The following is a 19,520-nucleotide window of genomic DNA, read 5'->3' on the forward strand; positions in this document are numbered from 1 at the left end:
GTCTGGGGGAGGTCTCCCTGTCCTGGGGTGGGGATGGGAGGGTCTTGGCTGGAAGTTGTCACTGCTGACAGGCAATAAAGCTCAGCTCCAGGGAACTCCCTGACCTCTGTGTCTTCTGTCATTGTCTTGAGCAGGGCCTGGTGCCTCTGGCCTCTTCCCTGTGGCACAGGACCTGTCTGGGGTGGGGCAGCTCTGGGCATCCCCCTGCCAGCCCTGTCCCCACTCCAGAGCTTTTCCAGGCATTTCAGAGGGTTCCAGGAACAGGGTGACACCACAGAGGAGGAATTCTTACTGTAAATACCTGTAAATTCTTACAGTAAATTCCTGTAAACTCTTATGGAGGATTTGAGCCAAGGATCCACCTTCAGCTTGGCAGTAAGGTCTGCAAAAAGCCTGGGGAAGCCCAGCATGACACCAGAGCAGGCACAGTGACACCAGAGCAAGCACAGTGACACCACAGCAGGCACAGTGACACCCCAGCAGGCACCACACAGCACATCCAGAATGCCCCAGCCGTAGTGCTAAGAAATGTTTATTTAAAAAAAGCAAAGACATCGCAGGTGACACCAGTCACAGCAAAGGATCATTCATCACATTTGTCCTTGGACAATAAATTATGACGTGGAGCATCACGGTGCCCTTTGGAAGAGGTTGCCATGGAGGGATGTGGTGGGAGGATACAGGCACAGATGTTTCCAAGCCCCTGATCTTTATATTTTCAAGCAAGAAAGTGCCCTTTGAGGGCTGCTCCAGCATCCTGCACCCTCCAGCTTTAATCCATGGATAGGTGTGGGAGAGAAAAGCCTGGGAGCACCTGGATACGGCACCGGGAGATTCTCTGAATGCACAGGAACAGACAAAACCCAAGGTATAAATATCACTTTTTGCTCATAGAGGTATAACTAGACTAAATGCTAAGTTCCAACATATTTCAGATGTTTCATCACATTATTTGTAATGTATGTTAACAAGTACAAAGCAGGGTTTGAAAAATATTTTAAAAAGCTACATTAGAATAGGGTTTTTTTTTTAGTTAATTAGCAAAGGCCATTATGAAAGGTACAGTGACAATATTTGGTCTCTGAATTTTTTAAAAAAGCATGAGTTTCACAGTATCAAAAGTGCTTATTAAAGAAATGTAGTGTCAAAACTGTGATAAGATGGTTGTGGTTCTGATGATGAATAATTTAGTGGCTGTAAAACAGGTTACTGCAGCATTATACAAATTGAACAGTGCTCAGTTCACATAATTTCTTTTCATAACAATAAATATAAATAAATTTACAAATAGTAATACTGCCTAGCACAAGAATAGACAGAAGCACAATACACAAGACTATAAACAACTCTATTTTTTTAAAAAATCCTACAAATTGGCATAATTCCTAAAATCCTCTAGCCAGTGATCAGTTTAATAGTTCAGTAGTACCACTTCCTTCAGGGGTGAGGACTTTTACAAATCTAGATATAACAGTGGTCTGCTAGGGAGGTGAGTTTTCCTTTTTTTTAGTGGTTTTGCTCCATTTTTCCTACCTCCTAACAATAAATTAACAACAGTTACATCAGAAAAGTGTTAGTGGTGCAAACGTCTCCAGGAACTGTGGGAGGTCTCTGTCCAATTTGGCAAATGAGGAAAAAATGACACACCAAGAGCACAATCAACCAACGTGGGGCTGGCCAGCCCCTTGGCTTGTGGTGGCTTCTGTGACAGTGGTGACACAGCAGCTCCACCACAGTGTGGAATAAACTTAATCCCCTTGACTGGGTGATTTTTATCTCAGTTACATTCCAGTGAAAGTTCCTGCTGCCTTCCAGGTCCTTCTGGAGAGCTCCCCAGTCCCACAGGTGTGTCCGTGCCCTTGCCACGGAGGGGGAAAAATGGTTCTACCAAGTCCCAGCTTGATTTATTTTGTCCTCACACGCTGGAGAGCAGCCAACACATCCCAAAGCAGGACAAACTCTTGGAGCTTCCCGGATTTTAACCACGGGGAAGAGCCGTCCCTGGGGATCTGTGGAACGGCGCCCAGCTCAGAGCAGAGGGATGGGTTTGTTGCCTTGGGGGTTCATGTACTGAGCAGCTGCCACATTGTCCAGGGTGGTGTAGGTGGTGTAAAGGCCGGTGACCTGCAGGTCGGAGAAGGAGCGGTCGCTGCCGCCGGACACGGGCGTCAGGCCGGGCGTGCCCAGCTCGCAGTCGGAGAGATGCAGGGGGGAGTTGCTGAAGGCACCCAGGGTGTCCAGGCTGAAGCTGTCGTCTTTCATCTCCTCCCAAATGTTCCCTGGAAAAAGATGGAATCTTGCTCTCACAGCAGCACATCCCCAGCCCCCGGGGCCGGGGCTAAAGGGCTTCATTCGAGGGTGGGACCATGGTGGTGCGAGGGGCAGCAAGTCTGATCCCCCAAATCCTGTGATTCCAGACCTTTTCTGGGCAGAAAATGTGTCTGATCCCCCAAATCCTGTGATTCCAGACCTTTTCTGGGCAGCAAGTGTGTCTGATCCCCCAAATCCTGTGATTCCAGACCTCTTTTGGGCAGCAAGTGTGACTGATCCTCCCCAAATCCTCTGCTTCCACACCTTTCCAAACAGCACCTCTCTCCCTGTGCTCTAGCCAGGACCATGTCAGACATTGCACAAACCAGGGAAGTTCTGCTTGCACGGCAGGAGAACCCCAAAGCACGAGCAGAGCTCTGTTTTCCCAGGGGCAGAGAGATGGGGTGTCCCAGATCCAGCTGCTTGGACACCCCTGCAGTGCCATGCTGGAGCCAGGAAGGTGCTTTGCTGTCCCACCTGGCACAGGGACAAAATCCACTGAGGGTGACCCAGGAAGTCACCAACACCCAGCACCAGTTCTTAGCTCAGGCCCATCCCAGAATATCCCACTGAGGATCCTGCTTGGACATTCAGTGACAAACACAGCCCTGCCCATCCCAGAACATCCCACTGAGGATCCTGCTTGGACATTTCAGTGACAAACACAGTCCTGTCCATCCCAGAACATCCCACTGAGGATCCTGCTTGGACATTTCAGTGACAAACACAGCCCTGCCCATCCCAGAACATCCCACTGAGGATCCTGCTTGGACATTTCAGTGACAAACACAGCCCTGCCCATCCCAGAACATCCCACTGAGGATCCTGCTTGGACATTTCAGTGACAAACACAGCCCTGCCCATCCCAGAACATCCCACTGAGGATCCTGCTTGGACACTCAGTGACAAACACAGCCCTGCCCATCCCAGAACATCCCACTGAGGATCCTGCTTGGACATTTCAGTGACAAACACAGCCCTGCCCATCCCAGAACATCCCACTGAGGATCCTGCTTGGACACTCAGTGACAAACACAGCCCTGCCCATCCCAGAACATCCCACTGAGGATCCTGCTTGGACATTTCAGTGACAAACACAGCCCTGCCCTCCCTGGTGCCTCCCCCTGTACCTTGCAGTGCGAAATCCATGATGCTGGGATCCAGAGCATCCACCTCGGTGCTCATGTCCACCGCCACGTTGGGGAAGTCGGGGGCGCGTCCCAGGGGGTGGTGGGGCAGGGGGCTGTGCCTCATGTCGGGCAGGGTGTGCAGAGGAGGGGTCTGTGCTGGGGCTGGCGAGTTGGGGGCGAGGCGAGCCTGGGTCTGGAGCTGGTGGTGCAGGGGGAGCAGCTGCAGGGACAGCGTCATGATGGGCTGGGGCTGGAGCTGGGACAGGCGGCCCAGGGGGGGCCCCTCGGGCTCTGCCTGCTTGCTGGGCCGCCTGCAGCTCTCGGGTCTGTCCATGATCAGCTTGTCCAGCTCCTCTGCCCATTCCAAGGAGGAAAAGAGACTCTTTAACTCATTTGTTCAAGCAGCGACTGCCCAAAGCGCATTTATGCCATGAACTGTCACCATGTGAGACCCAGCACAGGCTGTGACTGTGCAGGGAGCAAACAAATGCCACCTAATTCTTACCCCAAACCCAATTCCATGGTTATCCCTGACTGAGATAAAGAAATTATCACGAAACTGCAGAGCAACCCAGCCCACTCCTGATGGCAGCTCACCCCCAGCTGCAGAACTCTGTGCTCAGAGGAACACTCAGAATTCTGCTTATCTCCCAAATAAATACAAAAAAACTCCTGACTGTTTCAATGGTCCCTTTGCTTTTAAAGAAATAATATGTAATTTATCACTGACTGCGTGCTACTGATTTTGTAGCAAAAATCTCCAGCTGATTTTGTCAATACTGAGTTCCTGAAAGCTTCGAAAATGTGTTTCTTTATAAATAAGAAACTTTACAAATAAGGTAGAAAATTATAAATAAATACATCACATACATAATATTTATAATAATATAGTATAAACAATATTAAATTCCATTTTATAAATAAAAAAACGCCTTAGGAAAGGCAGAGTTGTGCAGAACAGGCAAGGAACAGCATTAGAATGCTTCTTTGTGGGAAGTGACTTGATATTAAAATGTTCCTACCCTCAGTAACCCTGGAGGCAACGGAGCCATGCAGGGAATGCCGTGGATGTGAAGGATGGGGGTATGGGACACCAGCCTGTGGGCCTGATAGTTTTGGGCCTTAGAGATTTTAGCCTGCTGGTAGCTCCTAACTCATTTCCCAAGGGAAAAGTTTCTTAGGAGAGCTTCTTCCCAAAACAATCTTGGCAAAACAACTATCCTTTCCCAAAACAATCTTTCTTCAAGGTGGCGTTTTGCCTTTCTGGATCTCAGAGAAAAACATTTTGGCTGTTTCTCTAGTTTGACCAATGGCATTGGGGAGGTGCCATTCCTGCTCACCAATCGTGTTAACTCTGTATCAGAACACCTTATAAAATTAGACAATTAAAGTTTTTTAATGCCTTTTATGCCTGAAATACTTGGAGCCTTTCGCTCGTGCCCTGCAGCGGCACCAGCCCTACCTGGGTTGGCCATGCTCCTGTGAATAGCAGCCAAGTCCTTCCTCTTCCACTTCTGCATCTCCTCCTCCATCTTGTCGATCTTGGCGGGGTTGAGGGCCCACAGGCAGCCCTTGCGCGAGGTCCCGCTCAGTTTGTTCTCCACCTTCTCAAAGCACTTGTTCAGGGACAGGTTGTGGCGCACCGAATTCTTCCACCCGTCCGGAGCCGTCTGCAAGGGGCACCGAGGGGTCGGTGGGGAAAGGGGGGAAAAGGGGATGGAGTGTGGCACTTCTGGGGTGCTCAGGTACCTTGAAGTAGGGGAAGTGCTCCTTCATGAAGCTGTAGATCTCGCTCACGGGCAGGCTCCCGGTCTTGCTGTTCTTCAGCGCCATCGCGATCAAACAGCTGCGGGCAGGGAAAGCGGGAATGGCTTGGAATTGTGGAATGGCTCAGGTGGGAAGGGGCCTTTAAAGCTCATCCATTTCCACCCCCTGCCACCTTCCACTAGCCCAGGTTGCTCTGAGACTTGTCCAACCTGGCACTGGATGCTTCCACAGCTTCTCTGGGCACCCTGTGCCAGGGCCTCACCTCCCTCACAGGGAGGAATTCCTTCCCAATGTCCCATCTAGCCCTGCCTCTGGCAGTGGGAACTCACTCCTCTTGTCCTGTCACTCCAGATGTCCTTCTGCTCTAGCAACCTTGGACCCACCTCTTTAGACACAAACATTTGTGGGACAAGGGATTGAGGGAAAATTGTGGGAAATCCTGGGATTTCTGCTCCCAAGGGCTCAGAAGTCACAGGATCACAGGATAAGCTGATTTAGAAGGGACTCATAAAGACCATTGAGTCCACCTCCTGCCCCTGCAGAGCAGCATCCCCAAAAGTCACACCCCATTCCCAAAAGGATTGTCCAAACCCTCCTTCCTGGTGCTGTGACCACTTCCCTGTGACCCTCAGATTTTTCTCCTCTGTGCTGTTACTCCCCTCTGCTGCTCTCCAGGAATTACTTTGCTTGTTCACCCCTGCTAACCCTCAGAGGCAGCATCCACGGAACTCCTGCATGGATGAGGGGATTTTTGTTCCCTTCCAAAGGGCTCAGACACCCCTGCAGTGCCACAGCCATCCCAGGACAGGCTGTAGGCAATGTGCCTCCTGCTCCCCACTCACCTGTAGGAATAGATGGGCTTGGGATAATGCTTTGGATGCAGTTCCTGGGCAGAGTGGGGAGCCAGGCGTGGCTGGGAATAGTGTGGCTGTGTCCCATAGGACGTGTTGTAGATTGCTGCTGGGTTACACTGTGTGCAGAGGGAAAAGAAGGGAAACGCTGGAGGCACAATGTCCGTGGGTGTCTAGGTTTAGAGGATATTTTGGTTTTCTTTTAAAAGGTTTGATCTTGGCAGGTACTTCAAGACAGACAACAAGCACATACCAGTACCTGCTGGGGGTTCTGGGCCAGGGCAAACACCTGCTGGGAGTGAGGAGGAGGAGGAGGAGGGGGAGGAGGAGGAGGGAAGAGCTGTTGCTGTGTTTGCAAACCAGGGGACAGCTGACCACCCACGGCGTAGGGGCTCATCTGCCGAGAGAAACACAACAGTCAAGGAGTTACCAACACCTCATCCCAGGAGCTGGGCACTAATGAGCCCTCGAGGCCTGCTCTTACATTGGCTCCGTGTGCTGAGATGGAATTGAGGCCCAGGATTCCCTGTGGGAGGCTGGCCTGGACGTGGATCATTGCTCCGGGTGTCGAGTGCATCGTGCTCCCCACGGGACCTGGCAGAGAGAGGAAGGCAAGGAATACTCCCATGGGAGCACAGCTCGGGGAAGGGGGCTGGCACTGGGGGTCAAGGGAAGCTCTGGAGTGGAGAATCCAACCTCTCTGCCTCTCCATCCCCAGAGCATTTCACAGCTTGCCGGGTGACATCAGCTGCTCCCAAAAACTCGTTGGGCAGGGAATGAGGGGTGGCAGCTGTTCACCAGCCCACGGGGGTGACACGGTGTCTTACAAAAGAGAAACAGCACGTTCAGCATCAGCTGGGGCTGTGCTCTCAGGCAGGAGGGGTGGCATGCTGAGCTCTCCCTGTGGAGTGACACAGGGGGGAATGGTGTGTGTTTTCCTAAAGGATGTTCACAAAGGAAAGAAAGGAGTTCAACCAACACACGCTGCAGGGAGCAAAGAGGTGTGAGGTAAATGAGGTGCCCTTCGAAAACGGTGTTGAAACAAAGCAGAAAGATTAATTATCTGATTTCCTAATTTCAGAGCTGTTGAAAACCTCTGAAACCCAGGACTTAAAATGCCTCAGCCCAAGAAGGCATCAGCACCTGCACTGAGCAGAAATTCCCATGGGATCCGAGTGCTGCCAGTCCTGGAGCTCTCTCCCCCTTGGGATGAGGGCAGAGCCCTTATGAGAAGCCAACAGGCTCCAGGTCTTTGACAGGAAGCAAAATGTAAAAGGATAGGAGGAGGGAGCTGAGGGGGAGTGGCAGAGGCCGGCTGTGCTGTTTAAGGAGCAGTTATTGCAGTTATTCCCTATTCCCATTCCCATCCCAACAGTACCTGTCTGCTGGAGCATGGCACTCTGCGCCCCCAGGCTGAAATCCATCCTCCCACTGGCCATCTGCTGCAGCCGGGGCACATCCACGGATGTCAGCCAGGACAGGGACTGCAGATCCCCTGGGAGCTCATCCTCGCTCAGCTGGGACGGGTCTGAAGCCAGGAGTCTGCAAAGCAGCAGGGAAGGCTGGCAGGGAGCAGGGATGGGGCTGCATTATCCCTGGATAATCCCAAAACTCCTGCAGGTCAGCGGGACAAACCACCAGGCTGGAATTCTGTATCCACATCCAGATGTGCCCTGCGGTGTCACAGCTGGTCACTGACACCCTTTACCTGGTCTTGTGCTCCTTTGTCCAGTTTGAAAACTTTTGGTTAAAAAAATCTCCTGTGGAGCATTTGTAGGGGAAGAGGGCCCAGGAACCCAGTGGAGAAACTGCCTGGAAATGAACCCAAACTGATTCCTTATTTTCACACCTGTCAGAAATTTGCACTTGTTTGGCTTTGATGGGGGAGAAAGCAGGACTCGATCATTCTGTATTAACCCTGCAGTCCAGAGCCCTGGAAGGAGCTCTGTGCCAGCTCCTGGGGAATGTGTGTGCTGCTGCTGGAACACCTGGAAAAGCTTTTCCCAGCCCCTGGATCCTGTCAGTGGTGACAGATCAGCAGCTGCACAAAAAAAACTTCACAGACTGAACCGCTGATATCTTCCATTCAGACACATGAAGTTATTGATACTTAAAAAACCAAATTTTAGGCAGGTTTTGACAGAGTAAAGGAGCAGAATGAAAGGTTTAGGGCTGGACGCACCATATCTGCCAGGCACAGCTGTGACAGGCTGCTTTTGGTTTAAAGCTCTGCTTTTGACACCTTTTACATGCTCCAGATCACCTGTTTTGCTTTGCTTCTGATAGAGCATGTGGTACAAAATGGGAACATTGGAATATATTTACAGTACTCAAAAATCCCTGTGTGGTCCAAACGCCCCGTTAAAGTCAACAGAAGAACTCTTGCAAATGAAAGGCAAAATTAATTATGTGAAACAGCATCACAGGAGTCACGGGTACCTTGAGGAGTAAAGCAGTAATTAGGACGTGTCAGGACGTTGTCATTTGACACCCAGGGTAAACCTAAAGGGATTCAGATGCGGGAAAACATCTTTATCTCTCAGAAGAACATAATTTAGTTGGATGCAGTTGATTTTGCTTTCAAACCCTTTTGCTTTCAAGAGCTCTCAGAGATGTGTTAAAGTGGTGTCTGCTGCTGATGGGTGTTTGCTGCCAACTGATGCTGCAGAAACCTCAAATAAATCTGGTCTCGTGCTGAAGCATCTTTTATGTTTTACACGACTCTAAATCAGCTTTAAAGAGCAAAGCAGAACTCCAGTGCCTGCCTGCCCTGGAGCTTTCAGCTCCTCTATTCAGGAATTCCAGAAACACCTGTCAAAGCTCCCTGAACCACTGTCGGGGAGATCTTTAAAGCAAAATGCCATTTGTTGGCAAAAAGATTTTGTAAGGAAGAAGTGGGGTGTGGGGGGGAAATCAACACAGGACCAAGAGCCAAAAGCTCAAACCCCGGCCAAAAAAAAAAAACACAACCCAACAAACCCTCTTCAAATCTCTCTCGCAGCCTCTCTCCTACTGTAGTTATGGGGCAATAATTAGCATTGCCATGGTTACGCCCTTCAGTTATTTCGCGAGGCCCGGAGACTTCAATCCATTAAAAAAAAAAAAAAAGAAAAAAAGAAAAAAAAAAAAAAAGAAGAAAAAAAAAAAAGGAAGAAAAAAAAAAAAGGAAGAAAAAAAAAAAGCCCATCAGGTGACGGCTCTCCCGGCTCGGAGATTGGCTGGATTGGAAGAAAACAAGGGGCATGAAATGATTTGAAACCGCGGGCAGGCTCGGGGGTGGTTTGCAACAGTTGGCGGCATTGAGGGGGAGCCGCGGGCGCTTTGTGCGCCCAACGCCCGCCGCCCCCGGCACGTGGCCCCCATTGTCTTTGGGGACCCCGCTTAATTGTCCTGTCCCCCCCCACCCCCTGCTCTCCTTTTTACAAACCTCCCATTAATCTGCCCGGGTGACAAGCGACACACAACACACGTCCCCTCGCCATCTGGCACCCCGCGCCCTGCCGGCGCTAACGGGGTCAGCAGCCCCGGCTCCTGCCTCCCTCCCGGGCACAGCCCCGGCTCCTGCCTCCCTCCGGGGCACAGCCCCGGCTCCTGCCTCCCTCCCGGGCACAGCCCCGGCTCCTGCCTCCCTCCCGGGCACATCCCGGGCTCCTGCCTCCCTCCCGGGCACATCCCGGCTCCTGCCTCCCTCCCGGGCATCATCCCCGGCTCCTGCCTCCCTCCCGGGCACAGCCCCGGCTCCTGCCTCGCCCTCACCCGGGATGCGCCCAGCCCGCCGCTCCCCCGGCCGCCCCGGCATCCACTCCGGGGACACAAATAGGGGCGAGGAAAAGGTCTGGGATCAACTGCAAAAAATTGGTGTGGCTGTCATGAGGCTCTTTTAAACAGATATGAGGATGCAATAATGTTTAAGAACTAGACAAGCGTGCAAGACGGCTCTTTCTCCAAGTCAATGGTCTTCCCTTCCCTTCCCTTCCCTTCCCTTCCCTTCCCTTCCCTTCCCTTCCCTTCCCTTCCCTTCCCTTCCCTTCCCTTCCCTTCCCTTCCCTTCCCTTCCCTTCCCTTCCCTTCCCTTACCTTCCCTTCCCGCACCTTCCCTTCCCGCACCTTCCCTTCCCGCACCTTCCCTTCCCGCACCTTCCCTTCCCTTCCCTTCCCTTCCCTTCCCTTCCCTTCCCTTCCCTTCCCTTCCCTTCCCTTCCCTTCCCTTCCCTTCCCTTCCCTTCCCTTCCCTTCCCTTCCCTTCCCTTCCCTTCCCTTCCCTTCCCTTCCCTTCCCTTCCCTTCCCTTCCCTTCCCTTCCCTTCCCTTCCCTTCCCTTCCCTTCCCTTCCCTTCCCTTCCCTTCCCTTCCCTTCCCTTCCCTTCCCTTCCCTTCCCTTCCCTTCCCTTCCCTTCCCTTCCCTTCCCTTCCCTTCCCTTCCCTTCCCTTCCCTTCCCTTCCCTTCCCTTCCCTTCCCTTCCCTTCCCTTCCCTTCCCTTCCCTTCCCTTTTAAAACCACCTCAGCTTCTTCACTACACCTTTTTTTTAAAATGGATTTGCTAGTTATCAGATTAACATTCTCTTAAAAACGGGGGAGGAAGCAAATTCAAGCAGAATTACGTCCCATCCCGTAGCAGAGGGTTGAAACAAGATATTTAAGGTCCCTTCCAACCCAAACCATTCTGGAATTCTACGATTCCATGATTTGATGATTCTGTGATTCCATGATTTCAAGTTTAAGGATAGTTTCTGAGGCTGCCTTCAAAACCAATCTCTCATGGTTTCTCTCATGATCTCAATTGATATCTCTCATGTCTTAAAGAAGGTGACATTTTAAAGAATTCCCATTGCTGCCTGGCTGAGGAGTTTCAAAAACCCAGGGATATTCTGCAGCATAAACCCAGCTCATCTCCCAGGCCACAGGCTCAACGTGTGCCCTGCTTTCAGTGAAGAAATTCTAATTTAACTGAAAAAAAAAAAGAGAGAGAGAGCCAAACACGGGAATAACCAACATTGTCATCCCCTGTGGTTCAGCCTTCCTGACCTGAAAATTGCCTGTGCCAAGACAGCTGCAGATACATGAGTATGTGTTGGATTCCAGGTGGGGTTGGATTCTGCTCCCCAGCACCACCCTGCAGGACAAACTCCAGGAGGATAAACTCCAGGAGTCAGAGCTCCTGCCTTTGCCTGGGTGTTCACAGCCCCTGGCACAATGGGGCACTGTGGTAAAAGCAGCCTTTCAGTGCGTGTAAATGAGATAAATAGTGATAGGCTGTAATTAATGCACTGCTGAGCCTCCCCTGCTCATTCCCAGGGCTTCTGGAACAGCCACGGAACCCCGGGAAGGGGAGGGTGCAGCCCCACCAAAGGTGTTGCAAACGTGGTGTTATTTTTCAAGGTGTGGTGAAATGATGCAACTCCACTTTTACCCCTCTGCTTTCAGCTCCCTGCAGGAAAACAGCCCCTGCCTCTGTTTCTCTCCTAGAAAGGCACCTGCAAGGATGAGAATCCAGAGGGTGTGAGGATTTAAACTCCAGTTCTCTTGTGTGTCCCGGGATGCTGATCCAGAGATCCTCCTGTGAGGAGTCCCTGGAAATCTGGATGTGGCACAGAAACGCTCCGTGGCACTGTCAGTGTTTACAATCTGCTCTGGAATTATCTGTCCCAGATATTTATCCCTTCAGGGTAATGTTGGATCAGGAACACCTTGGAATGAGTCCCCTTTCCAGATCTGATGCTGGGCTCCCCTGGCAAAGGTCACCAGAGCCTGCCAGCAGCACAAACCCCTCACTCACAGCTACCTAAAAGTGTCTTTACCTTTTTCTCCTCACCATCAAGGGCATCCTGCTGGCACAGCCTGGAACTGAAATAATTCCTGGCCTGACCTTGCAGGAATTTAACCCCAGAGCTGGATCTGAGTCTGTACCCACCAGTGGGACTTTGCCACCTTCCCCCAGGCTGAGCTGCTGGAGGCAGCTGGATCTAAGGTGGTTCCTCACCTTGGGAACCACTGCCAGAGGAACTCTCCATGAGTTATCCAGCTCCACATTCCATGGGCTGGTGAACTCCTGCCTGCAGAGGGTAAGGACCATCTCAACAACCCCTCACCTCCATCTGAAACACAGCCAGGCCAAACCCTGCACCTGCATTTGGGATATTCCACAGTTCTAAGTCTCACTCAGTGTTTGTTTTGGGGTTTTTTTTCCCATTTCCAGCACTGCCACCTGAGTTTTTAGCCCAGGCTTAGGTGACACAACTGCTCAACAGGCAGGAGCAATTGAGTGATGGGTTCTTAATTAGCTGTTTGCAATGGTTTGTCCAGTGAGAGACAATTGGACAGGAAGAATCTGAAGAAAACTTCTAGAAGTGATGTTTTCCTTTGCCTGGGATTACACAAAATCCTCAGGACAAGCACAGAGAGTTCTTATATGCAAGACAAGGAAAAGATTGGTATTGTGACTGTGTCATTGGTGAGAAGTGTCCTCTGTTTTACTGAAGGATTCAACTCCCACCTCTCCTTTAGCTCCTCATTCCGACTGCTCTGCTCCTTCCCTTTATTCCCTTCCCTTCCCAGGTGCTTGTTCTCCCACTGTTTTCTGGTTTCCACACTCACAACCAGCTGCCCCTTTCAGTTTGTTTCTGCCCCAGCTCCTCTCCTGCTTTGCCCAGCAGCTCCAGAGTTTTTGGTCTGAGATTCCTCCCCGAAGGCACAGCACACACCCACTCCCAAACCATCATTTCATCCCTTTCCCCAAATTCAAGATCTCTGAGTTATTCCTGGCCTTGCTGGAAATCAGAACAGAAATTAAGCAGTTTTCCAGGGACAAAGGGAGTCCCTCCTTATCTGTAACTCAAGAAACAATGCGTTATCAGAAGCAAAACTAGTGAGGAAAAAGCAAATAACATCATTAACCTGGCATGTGGTGGCGGTCTCCTTTCCTTGCACCATGCTGGACTCTCCAAAAATCTCCTACAAAGGTACTTGGCACTAAGAACAGGCTACAGCTGCACTCCTGGAGCCTTTTATCCATCCCAGGAGCACATTTCACAACCCCCATTACACCAGTTTGCTGTGGGATCAGTGGAAACTGGATTACAGGGAAATGTGTAATGGCACACACTGCACCAGCCACTCATTCCCTGCTCTGCTCTAACCATCCCTGGGCTGGGATTTGCCAAATGCAGCTGGGATCTGACTCTGGAACCTGTTTGGTAAAAAAACCCCAAACCAAACAATGCAAAAATCAGACCTTTGAGCAATGTCAGGGCAAGCAAAATATATTGAAGCACCAGGCACTACAGGAATGTTTTATATTAGAAATAGGACCACAGTCTGACTGGGAAGCTGCTTTTTCCTTGGAAAGTGCTGTTCATTAGCACTGGAGCACTGTAAAGGGAATATCAACTCTGCAGCCTGGGCAGGGCTGTCAGAACCCCTCAACCTCTGCGCCTGCAGCAGCTCCGCTTCCTGCACTTGCCAGTGGGAGCAGTGAACATCTGAGATCCCCCAGGAATGCTGGAAAAGCCCCAATTCCCTTTCTCTTCCCCTGTTTTGGCCAAGCACCGTTTCTGAGCTAACAGAAGCTGTTCTGGTCTCACAGCACCCCGAGGTGCTGCCCCAAACCAGCCCCTCCCAGCTCCGCCGGGGCTTTGGGGGAAGCAGAACTCCACAAACTTTTATTCCTCCAGATCAGCACATTTCAGGAGTGCCGAGGAAACAGTTGTGCTAATCCACTTAAATCAATCCAGTTTGACTGATTCCTTGGAGGTTTCTCACTTTTTTTTTTTTTTTTTTTTTTTTTAAAGAATGAAGCAACTCCCGTGCTGGAATTCCTGCGGCACTCGGGGTCATTATCTCACTCCCTGTCAGACACGCACGGGAATGTCACGGGAATGGACACTGGCATTTTCTCCAGGAACAATTAGGGTGTTGTTAGTGATGCATTTGTAACCTTTTGTGTGCCATCCATCCATCCATCCATCCATCCATCCATCCATCCATCCATCCATCCATCCATCCCTCCCAGGGGACAGAGGTGTCACTTCCTCTCCAGAAACCCCAGTGCAAAAAAACCCCAAAAAAACCCAGATGTGAGAGCACAACTTAGAGCTAAAATGTGCTCAAATTAGAGATTTGTCATCTTTTCCCCCACTGGAATGCTGTCACATGTGGAATTTATGGAGCACAGCAGTCCTGTGCTTCTTAATCTGATTTTACACCAAGATATGGCAACATAAAGTAATTATGGCAAAAAAAATTGATCAGACTAATGAGCTAATGAATATAGATAATTTTTTAGGAATCAAAGAGATAATTAAAATGGGGTAAAGGACAATATAATTCACTAATAAATTGAATTATTATTATAATGAATAATTATATTGAATTATTGATTAACACCTTTTGATCAAAAATAGGTCTATTTAAAGCTTAATTCTTGTTTAACATATAGAAAATGCATTGCAAGGCCTTCAAAATGCTCCTGACAAGGCTTCTGTCAACTGGAAATACATAACAACAACAACAACAAAAAAAATGTGGTCCTTACACCAAATATTGTTGAGTCAGAACTTAAAATCAAAACAACAGATTCCATATTTCAATTCAAAATATTGCTTGAAGGCCACAGCACCAAGGAGCTGAAGCACCTGGATCCCCAGGAATCAGCCCCTAAATTCCATGGGAAAAGCCTGGAGCTGGCTCCTATAATTTGCACAGCTCTGTGCTGAAACCACCACGAGCCACCACTGCATAGAAAACTTGTGGTCTGCCTGTGCTGTGATTTAAAATCAAAATACTGGCACTAGAACATGCTAAATTATTAATTATCAAATTAATTAACAAGGATGAAGTGCTAAGGGTTAAGAAATCCTGGTGTGTTACAATTCCCCACTTTCATCGCCTTAAATGCGACGTGGAATCTTTAGAAATATTTGTCAGCCCTACAAGGATGAATATATTGAATATGGTGGTATTTTCTGTAGGAAACTAAGAGAGGCAGCAGCTAAAATAAAGAATTACTTTGCACTGCAGCCAGGCAGTGAAAGCACCATAAAAACAGGCAGTGGAGATCTGATGGCCCTTAATCATCCCTGTGCTGTTTTATCTCCCACAGCTGCACTGGTGGGAGAGATCTTTGCCTAAAATCATTTTACTGGGGTGCAAAAAACTCCTGGGATTTCACAGAGCAGCCCAAAAGCAGCCCAAGCCTCATCACCACCCCAAGCCTCAGCAAATTTCCTGCAGATGCTCTGGAGCTGCATGATTCACAGATCTGCTAAAGGCAGGTTTTCCCCACATTCCTTTTACAAAAAAAAAAATTTAAAAAATTTAAAAAAATTTAAAAACCTCCAAAAATTTAAAAAAAAAAATTAAAAACCTCCAAAATCTCAAGTTTTCCAGCTGTAAGCATAATCTGCCTACAAACTCAGGGGGTTTGAGATCCCCTCCCTCCCCGGCCTTTCCTCCTCGCAGCAAAGCCGGGGCTCCTCCAAGTCCAACTGTCCCATTGAGAGATTCCAAATGAGACAGAAGAGTATTCTCAGCACAGCCCCAGCCTCCCACTCGCTAATTGGAGGCCATTCCCCATTTTGTGGAGCCTTGATGCTCCCCCATGGAGAACTCAGGACTGTGGGTTCCAGTCTTGGACTGTGGTGACAGCAGGAGAGTAAACAGAGCTGATAGAATTTGACAGGTCTATTCTTTTCTTAAAATCATTCAGTCTAAAAGATTTTCTTTTACATAATCCAAAGTGTTTTCTCATGAAGTAGGACAAATACTGCTCTGCATTTATGGTGCAGTTCAGATTTTATGCATTTTTATCAGAATTTGCCACTATTAAACGAGGTCAAATAATTCGTTTTAAAGCCGCGGTAAAGAAATTGCAAGTGGGTGAAAAACTTTAGAGAACCGAGTTCAGAATGTTTCACAGAGGACCCAAAGCTGGTTTTTAAAAAGAGGGAAAGAAGAAAGTTACGATTTTTTTTTTACTGCAGTAAGAGAAATCTTATCTTTTTCCCCCCAAAAAGCCTTTTTTTTTTTTTCCCTGCAGCTCTGAGTTAAAGAATAGTCTCTCCCTAAATAGGAGGCTTTGTTAATGTGGTGAGTTCTGCAGGGCACAGAAGATCCAGCCTGAAATCCACGTCCCCAGCAGCCCCTGTCACCCACACCCTTCCTTAAATCCCAGATAATTTCTTCACCCACATTTACGTAGCCGAGAAAAATGCCCAGAGCAAACAGTGCCTGGGTAAAGAGCCAAAGCAGAGGCACGAACCTTTTCCCCAGAGGCTGCAGGGACTGTAACAAATCCCTCCTTGAGCTGCAAGAGGCAGCGTTTGCATTTTGAATAGAGTGAGGCCGGCACAAGAATACCTGCAGCAGCCCCAGGAAAGGTTGCAAACCCCTTCAGGCTGGGAGGAGGGAGTCTCTCAACACTCATTTTATTTAAAAGAAAAAAAAAGAAATTAATTTTCTGCTGGTTTGCTTGATGTTTTGTTGTGAGAGCTGGGAGGTGTTGTGAGTGCTCTGTGTTTCTCAGAGCTCCTCGTCATGTGACAAAATGTAACCTAACATAACCCAGGCTCTGTAACTCATGCAGAACCCTCCTGTAACCTCCAACAATGCTGTGAGATGATAAATGGAAGCACGGTGGTGCAGGTAAATTCAATTATGAAAGGCTCTTGGCAAAGCCGGGCTTGTTCCCGCCCATATTAAAAGCCCTTTGACGTGTCAGTGCTTTGGAGGGCTACACAAGTGCTTGTTTTAATTAAAAACTCCTCCAGTGCCTCTTGCACTTGTTTAGGCTCTCCATGGCTGCTCCATAACAATGCAAAAAGTGATCTGCAAGGCAATTTTAAATTATTTATATTTTAACGAGAATATCCTTCCGTGGCAACGCTTGCACAGGACAGAGATTGTAGAGAGAGGTCAGCCCAAGGTTTTGGAGGTGTCTTTATCAAATACAGGTTGGCATCAAAATCAGGGAATCATGGAATTGTAGAATGATTATGGATGTAAAAAACCTCCAAGATTATCCAGCCCAGCCTTCATCCAAACTCCACCATTGTGAGTACTTTAAACAGGAATGTTTCTAAATAAGGAATGCATTGTAGCTGGTCAGCAGCCTTAGAAATCTATTTAGAGTGGAGAACTAATTCAGATAGCTTTAAAAAAAATAAAGAAGAAGGAGAAAAGTGGATTTGTACAGGTTAAAAGGATTTTTTAGGAAACAAGGAGGAATCAACAGGAGAGTCCCTGTGCCAGTGCAGTGCACGTTTTTGGAACGGATAAACCTCACCTGTACTCCTGCGAGGGGTGGTGGTTTTGCCCTGAGTTCCTAAGGATTCCTGACATTATGGACGGGATATCGCTCTCTATCATCTCCTGGGGAAGCAGCAGAAGGCAGCGGTCAGCAGCAGTAGCTATCCAGCACTTCAGCAGCGGCGGGAGCCACCGGCCCCGCCCGAGCCCCGGCACCGGGCACGGCACAGCCCGGCACCGGCACCGGGGCGCGGTACCGGCACCGCCAGGTGCGCTGGTGGCACTGGGAAAGGCAGGAAAACCCTTCCCGGGGGATAATCCCACCCCAGACAGGGACCCCTGAGGGAGGGACAGCTACGGACAGGGGCTGAGGGTACCGGGAGCGCCGAGCCAGCCGGGAGCGCTCCCGCCTTGGGCTGCTCTTATCCCCCAAACAGCATCCGCCGCATTTTGGATGAAAAAGCGGCGGGAGCTGCAGCGCTCCGGGCTGCCCGGGGGTGAGGGGAACGGGAGGACCCCAGCCCTGGACGCCCAGAGATGGAAAGGGAGCCCGGGAGAATCCCAGAACCGCTGCCCCAGGGATGGAGGGAGCCTGCTGGTTCCCAGCCCCGCGGACGGAAGGGGAGCCAGGGAGAATCCCAAAATCACTGCCCCAGGGATGGAGGGAGCCGGGGAGAACCCAGCGGGGATGGAGCGAGCCCGGAAAGAGCCCAGACCGCTGCCTCGGCGGTTCAGGGGGAGACCGGGTCCCCAAACCGGCTGGGCCGGGGACGGAAGAGCCCGGGGGTCCCCAGGATGGAGCGAGCCCTGAGAATCCCAGGAGCTGCCCCGGGGTGGAGGGATGCAGGGATGGATGGAGGGATGGAAGGAGGGATGGAGGGATGGAAGGAGGGAGAGGAGGGATGGAGGGATGGAGAGGGTCCCCATTCCCGACCCCCCGACCCCCTCCCGGCGCTGCCGCCGCTCCGTGCACCAACCTGTCGGGCGGGGCCCCGGGGCCGCCCGGAGCTCGGCGGGCGCTCGGTGCGCGGGGCCGGCGGCGGGGCCGCGCTCCGGGCCCGGTTTAAATTTCCCTCTCCGGAGCTGTCCAGCCCCGAGCATGCGCGGCCCGGCCCGGGGTCAGCGCCGGGGCAGGGCCGGGCAGAGCCGCCCCCGCCCCCGGTGCCCCCGCCCCGCCGCACCGGCACGGGCAGGGCGGGCGGGCGGCGCGTCCCGGAGGAGAGCGGCGAATAAAACCGGGGGAAAAAACCCAGCCCTAGATAAACCCAACTTTGTGCAACTTTCCGGAGGGAGGAGGGGGAGGGACCCGCCCGTTCAAACCGGCACCGGCGGGAGGAGAGCGGAGCCGGGGGGCGGCTCGGGGGAGCCGGTGCCCAGCGCCCGGTGCCCGGTACCGGTGTTCAGTGCCCGGTACCTGATGCTCGGTACCGGAGCTCAGTGCCCGGTACCCGGTGCCCGGTACCGGTGCTCAGTGCCCGATGCTCAGCGGTCGGTACTCGGTGCCCGGTGCCCCGCTCGGTGATGCGGGAAGCAGAGCGGAGGCAGCGGCCGGAGACGCCTGTCCCCGTCCGTCCCCGCCTGTCCCCCCCCGTTCCTGCCTGTCCCCTCCTGTCTCCGTCCGTTCCCGCCCGCCGCCGGTGCCGGGATGGCCGCGGGAAGGGACGCGGGAGCGGGAACGGAGCCGGGCCAGCCCCGGGCAGGCAGCGCCCGCTGTGAGCCTCAGCCCTGCGGGAGGGGAGGGATGAGGATGGGAGGGATGAGCACGGAACGGTGCTGAGGCCCTGGCACAGCTGTGGCTGCCCCTGGATCCCTGGAAGTGTCCACGGCCGGGCTGGACGGGGTTTGGAGCAACCTGGGATAAAGAGAATCATTCATTCTGAGCACAGTAATTCTGCCTGGTCTTTCAGCAGAGGCTTTTAAAGCGTGGTTCAGCCATCAGAGAGTGAAGTCTGATGATAGTGACACGAATTTGGGACTGTGTTATCTAAAACTACCAGAGAGACGTGGATCAAACCTCTGAGCCACGGTCAAATCCCACATCAGCAGAGATCCAGCCCCAGAAAATATTGATTTGGGCTGTCCAGGTCTTTCCTTGAGATCAGATTTTATTTCTTGTGAGCACACCACCATCAAAACAGGGACCAACCTTCTCTGCCAGGAAAGTGGCCTTTGAGTAGAGGCAGTTTGAGTCAGTGATGACACCGGGTCCTTTGGGCTCTGC

General features: G+C 51.1%; 1 protein-coding gene across 5 annotated transcripts; it reads right to left on the reverse strand.

Moving 5' to 3' along the window:
• Positions 1–78: 78 nt before the first annotated feature.
• Positions 79–18,464, reverse strand: FOXN4 (forkhead box N4). Of its 5 annotated transcripts, none has more exons than XM_063415983.1 (10): positions 18,277–18,464; positions 17,337–17,422; positions 7,437–7,600; positions 6,543–6,652; positions 6,318–6,455; positions 6,050–6,177; positions 5,190–5,286; positions 4,903–5,110; positions 3,441–3,794; positions 79–2,279 (listed from the first exon to the last, which is right to left on the reverse strand). In XM_063415983.1, the coding sequence occupies exons 2-10, from the start codon at positions 17,417–17,419 to the stop codon at positions 2,029–2,031; spliced, it is 1,533 nt and encodes a 510-aa protein (XP_063272053.1). In that variant the 5' UTR covers positions 17,420–17,422; positions 18,277–18,464; the 3' UTR covers positions 79–2,028. The 5 variants fall into 5 exon arrangements, with proteins under 5 accessions (XP_063272053.1, XP_063272052.1, XP_063272054.1 ...); XM_063415982.1 differs by having other exon boundaries at positions 6,312–6,455; XM_063415984.1 differs by lacking the exons at positions 17,337–17,422; positions 18,277–18,464 and adding an exon at positions 16,314–16,442 and having other exon boundaries at positions 6,312–6,455.
• Between the last annotated feature and the right edge of the window lie 1,056 nt (positions 18,465–19,520).

Source organism: Prinia subflava, chromosome 19 (assembly GCF_021018805.1).
Source record: "Prinia subflava isolate CZ2003 ecotype Zambia chromosome 19, Cam_Psub_1.2, whole genome shotgun sequence".
NCBI lineage: Eukaryota > Metazoa > Chordata > Aves > Passeriformes > Cisticolidae > Prinia > Prinia subflava.